Source organism: Mastomys coucha, unplaced genomic scaffold (assembly GCF_008632895.1).
Source record: "Mastomys coucha isolate ucsf_1 unplaced genomic scaffold, UCSF_Mcou_1 pScaffold20, whole genome shotgun sequence".
NCBI classification, from domain to species: domain Eukaryota; kingdom Metazoa; phylum Chordata; class Mammalia; order Rodentia; family Muridae; genus Mastomys; species Mastomys coucha.
In genome coordinates this window covers 62586671-62591945 of record NW_022196903.1, presented here as the reverse complement: position 1 = coordinate 62591945, position 5275 = coordinate 62586671, and the positions used below count along the sequence as shown (strand labels likewise).

The window sequence follows — 5275 nt, the reverse complement described above, 5'->3', positions numbered from 1 at the left end:
GAACTCAATCAACCTGCCTTGGATCACCTTCTTTATTGAATTTGTGTATTAAATGTATACAGAAACTAAAGTAAAGCTGTCTGCAGCAATGTAGTTAACTGGTCTGATGCTACTTATATTTTAATTGTAATATTGAACTCTGAAAACTGGTTTCCCCAGGAAGGAGAAAGTTTGCAGGTAGATGCTAAGTGACCCTGTCCCAAGCTTATTTCTAGTTATTAAATAAAGATTTCAAAAGTTAATACTTGGGAAGCACAGACATAGTTGAGGTTGAGATGTCCTCAGCTGGAGGTTGGAGAGAAGTACCAGGAGGAAGAGTAAGGAGAAGCCACCATGACTTAGAATAAAGACAATGTGGCCCTGTGAGCTGGCCAGTTGTAGTTAAGAGCAGCCTATAGGAAACCCAGTAAGTGATAACTCAGGTTTGTTAATATGAAAGTAGATTTTAACCAACATAGAGGTAGGCCACTCCCCAGATTTTGTACTATTTGAGAATTTGGTAAATATAAAGGCTATGTATGTTTTTATTTGGGAAGTAAATGTTTTAAACCTGTGTAGAAACCTGAGGTCTAGATTTAATAATTTCTACAACATAGCATTAGGCCATAGTCTATCTCATTCCTTTTGGCTCCTTTCATTCCTAGGTCATGTCCTGCTTGCCCAGGAGAAAATTCAGAAATGGCACATGAAAATAGACCTGAAGACCCTCAGCTGAAAGATTATAGAGACCCCTGGAGAAAACATAAGCAGTAGCAATGACTCAAAAGTTAGGTAAGAGAATGCCACATGTTTACTGGTGCATCATTTAAAAAAACAAACCAGAACTCTGGTACCTAAAGCACAACTGCTAGATTGTTGCAATACTTTCCATGACTGTAATCCTTGGTTTTCTGTAGAAGAGTCATTTAGTGTTGGTGTTTGAGAGATGATGAAACAATATCCAAATGTATCAGCAGAGTGAAAAACATTTCACTACAATTTGAGACACAAAGTCATGGTATCAAATGTTATGATACAGTGTGAGTGAGAGAGCCAGAACTCAGGACTAAAATACAGTTTCTTTTCATGAGTATTAGTTAGACAGTGAAACATTTAAACAAATAAAAGTAGCAAAAATGGGGATTGTACTGTATAGACAAGATGTAAAGTAGAAGCTGAAATTTCATATATGGAGCCTAAGGCTCCTCCACTTCCCCAGAATTCAGGGTCTTATTCTTTCACAATTGACACAGATTGGGAAAATTTTGATCAGAAATTTAAAGAAAAATTCTCTATACCTCAAAGAGGTTTAATCTCCTATTTAAATGAGGATAACACACACTCATGTGACTATGTGTCTCTGTGAGTTTTCAAAGCCTTTAAAGGCAAGAAATTATGTAGAATTATCTTTTTGTTGAAAATCTATACATAAATTGTATTTATTTATTTATTTATTTATTTATTTATTTATTTTAAATCCAGATCACTCTCCTCTGTCCTGGTCACTTGGACACACAGCCCCCCTCTCATGTTCCTCTGAAAAAGGAAATTCCATCCCTTGCCTCAATTATCACCCTATCCTCATATATAAAAACTCTTCAGCAGTAGGCAGATCCTCTCCCACTGAGACAAGACAAGGCAATACAATTACTAGAATGGGATCCACAAACCGGTAACAGTTTAAGGATAGCCCCCAATCCACTTGTTGTGGGGACCACATTTGCACCAAGCTGAACATCTGCTGTATGTGAGCAGGGGGCCTAGTTCCACCAATGCAGGCTTTTTGGTTAGTGGTTCAGTCTCTGAGAGTCTCCAAGACTCCATGTTATTTTACTGTGTTTGTCTTCTTGTGGAGTTCCTATGACTCCCCTGAAGGTAACTCAATCCTTCCCCAACTCTTCCAAAAGACTCTCTGTGCTCTGTCCAAAGTTTGGCTGAGAGTTTCTGCATTTGTTTTTGTCTGCTTCATTTGTTTTTGTAACTGCCTCTCAAAGGGCAGTTATGCTAGGCTCCTGTCATGTATGTCCTTTTGAGCATAGTTTACCTCACTCAGGAAAATGTTTTCTAGATCCTTTCCTTTAACTTCACAATTCATGATGTCCTTGTATTTAATAGCTGATTAGTATTCCATTATACAAATGAACCACAGTTTCTGCATCCATTCTTTGCTTGAGGAACATTTTGATGGTTTCCAGCTTGTGATTATTACAAATAAATCTGCTATGAACATAGTACAGCACATGTGCCTGTCATATGGTAGAGCATATATTGGGTACATGCTCAGGAATAATATAGCTGGATCTTCAGGTAGAACTGTTCCCAATTTTCTGGAAAATAGCCATATTAATTACCAGAGTAGTTGAACAAGTTTGCACTAAATGGAAACTCATTCCATTGAAAAGCTTCTATAAAGCAAAGAACACTGCCAATAGGACAAAACAGCAGTCTACAGATTGGGAAAGAATCTTCACTAACCTGACATACAACAGAGGGCTGATATCCAAAAATATAAGAAACTCAATACGTCTGACACCAACAAACAAAATAAAGAAATTTAAAATTGAGGTACAGAGTTAAACAGAATTCTCAACTGAAGAATCCTTAATACCTGAGAAGCACTTAAAGTCAGTGTCCTTAGCCATCAGGGAAATGCAAATGAAAGCAACCCTGATATTTCATTTTACACTCACCAGAGTAGCTGAGATCAGAAGCTTAAGTGACAACCAATGCTGGTCGGAATGTGAAACAAGTGGAGTGCTCCTCTAGTACATGCATTTATTAAAGACTTTAAACAAAGAATCAGTGTTAAAATAAAAAAAAATCTACACTTAAAATTATTTCACCAAACTAATAGATCTACTCAAATGAAGGGGCAATTTTTAATTGTAAAATATGAAATCCTCTTATAACATAGAATACAAATATGGTTGTAAAATCCACTAGAGCCTACAGGCAGGTACATGATAAGTAAAAATTACATGAAGGCAAGAACACATAAAGGCCATTGGGAGCATCAATACCATAATACTGGGTATTGGAAACAGGACTTGAGACCACATGCTAAGATGTCATATCTTTGATGTGAAACTAAGATCTGATTTCAAAAAGAACTCCAGAGTGAAATCTACCTTAAGTTTCAATATTGCACATAACCACACTACTTTGCACCTCCCAAAAGCCAGTCAATAGCTTTTCTGTAGACTCTAATTGTGTTTTTAACACCAAACAGTGTTTTGATCATCAACAGTGACATTTGTTTTGATATATGAAAATCCCAACTGAGAATGTCACTAAGATTCCTAAGGTACAATGACCTCAGTAGTTCATGAAATCTAGAGACACTAAGTCATGTTTGTACTGCTGAGCCATAAATGGTACAGAGCAAATTCATGGGCCTTTGATGCCCAAACCATTCATAGTTTTTCAAGGCCTGGCTACATCTGATACATTATGCCAGCAATAGGAGGAACCAAAAGAACAGCTGTGAAAACCCAGCCTCATACATGTGCATCTCTGCATGGTTTATGTTATGACTTTTGTCACTGTGGGACCCGCTATAATACTGCTGGCAGAAATATGTGGCAGCATCTTCAGACTGCAGACTACTGATGGTAAATGTGAAGTCAGTGCCAGATCCACTGCCACTGAACCTTGATGGGATGCCAGATTGCAAACTCTGTGCATTATATATCAGGAGTTTGGGAGCTTCTCCAAGTTTTTGCTGGTACCAGGCTAAGTAATTGCTAATACTCTGACTTGCCTTGCAGCTGATGGTGACTCTCTCTCCCACAGATGCAGACAGAAGTGAAGACTGGGTCATCTGGATATCACAGCTCACGCCTGATATTGGAAATACACATCAGATATGTAGTGTCAACAATATTAAAAACATAGCTTTTCAAAGTACCAGGCACACTTCTGAAAGTGTTTTTGATGTTGTCCATCTTACCTGAGAGCCAGAGCATTAGCAGTCCTAATAGTTGAAATGGAGCCATCATGACTGTCCTGTGTCAGGTCTGGGACTGAATACCATATAGTGCACATTGTCTAATAAGCAGGTCTACTTCAGTGGGCTGTGTTCCTCAAACATGCAAATCATCTGGGGTGTGGCACAGCTGCATGGCTGATTTGTATTAGTAATTTAATAAGGACCTGATGTCTCTGCCACTCTCAGGGCTAAGGCTGGGATGCAAAGATTTTCTGACAGGAACTGTGTTGGATTCTCTTGAGAAACAGATCATTGCCAGGCCAGTCTACTGTAAATAATGTATTAAATTTATTATCAGTTTCTGCCATGCTTTCCTCAAGAGAGCTCCAACTAATACAGGAACTGTTCACTATTACACAGAACTAGACCTGGGAAAACCGGAAAACCATTCATGGGCTCCTCTTATAGGTGCCTGGCAATAATGTTGGAAGCATAGTGTCTACCTTTTTGTTTGTATTTTTTTCCCTGATCCTCTTAATATGAAGTAGAAGACATACAGCAAAAGCAACAGCACAAAACACAATGAACAATACAATACTCGAAGTTAACTCTTAAACAGCAGGACCTACATTCACTAAATTGTCATCTATGTAAAGCTAATGTGACAGACTGCTTTCATGACTGGTCTGCAGTTATGCTTTCCTGCCTCCCATCTTGTGGCTGATCATTGCCTGATGTTGTCAAAGTCACTCAGATCATTACTCCTATGTTCTCTCCTAGGTTTTGACCCTAAGCATTATTCACAAGCAGAGGTCTTTCTCTGCTATGTAGTCATTCATATCCCTAAATATTTCATGATTCTTTTTATATTTTTTAAAATGTTTTTTCTTTTTTATTGGATATTTTATTTATTTAGATTTCAAATATTTTACCCTTTCCAGGTCTCCCCTTCAGAAACTCTTTATCCCATCCCCTCTCCCCCTGCCTCTATGAGAGTGCTCCCCACCCACCCATTCACTCCTGTCTTCCTTTACTGGCATTCCCCTACACTGAGCATCAAACATCCTCGGGCCCAAGGGCTTCTCCTCTCACTGATGTCCAACAAGGTCATCCTCTGCCACATATGTGGCATGACCCATGGGTCACTCCATGTCTACTTTTTGGTTGCTGGTCTAGCCCCATGAGCTTCAGGGTGTCTGGCCTGTTGACACCATTGCTCCCTCCATGGGACTACAAACTTCCTCAGGTCCTTTAGTCCCTTCTCTAATGCCTCCATTGAGGACCTCACACTCAGTCCAATGGTTGGCTGTGAGCATCAGCCTCTGTATTTGTCAGGCTCTGTCTGCCTGAGCCTCTTAGGAGATAGCC

General features: G+C 39.1%; 1 gene segment (V, D, J or C); it reads right to left on the bottom strand.

Moving 5' to 3' along the window:
* Positions 1-3427: 3427 nt before the first annotated feature.
* LOC116099876 lies at positions 3428-4021 on the bottom strand. The segment is given in 2 exon segments: positions 3428-3819; positions 3929-4021. Coding segments are annotated over 2 exon segments (441 nt in total).
* Positions 4022-5275: the final 1254 nt, after the last annotated feature.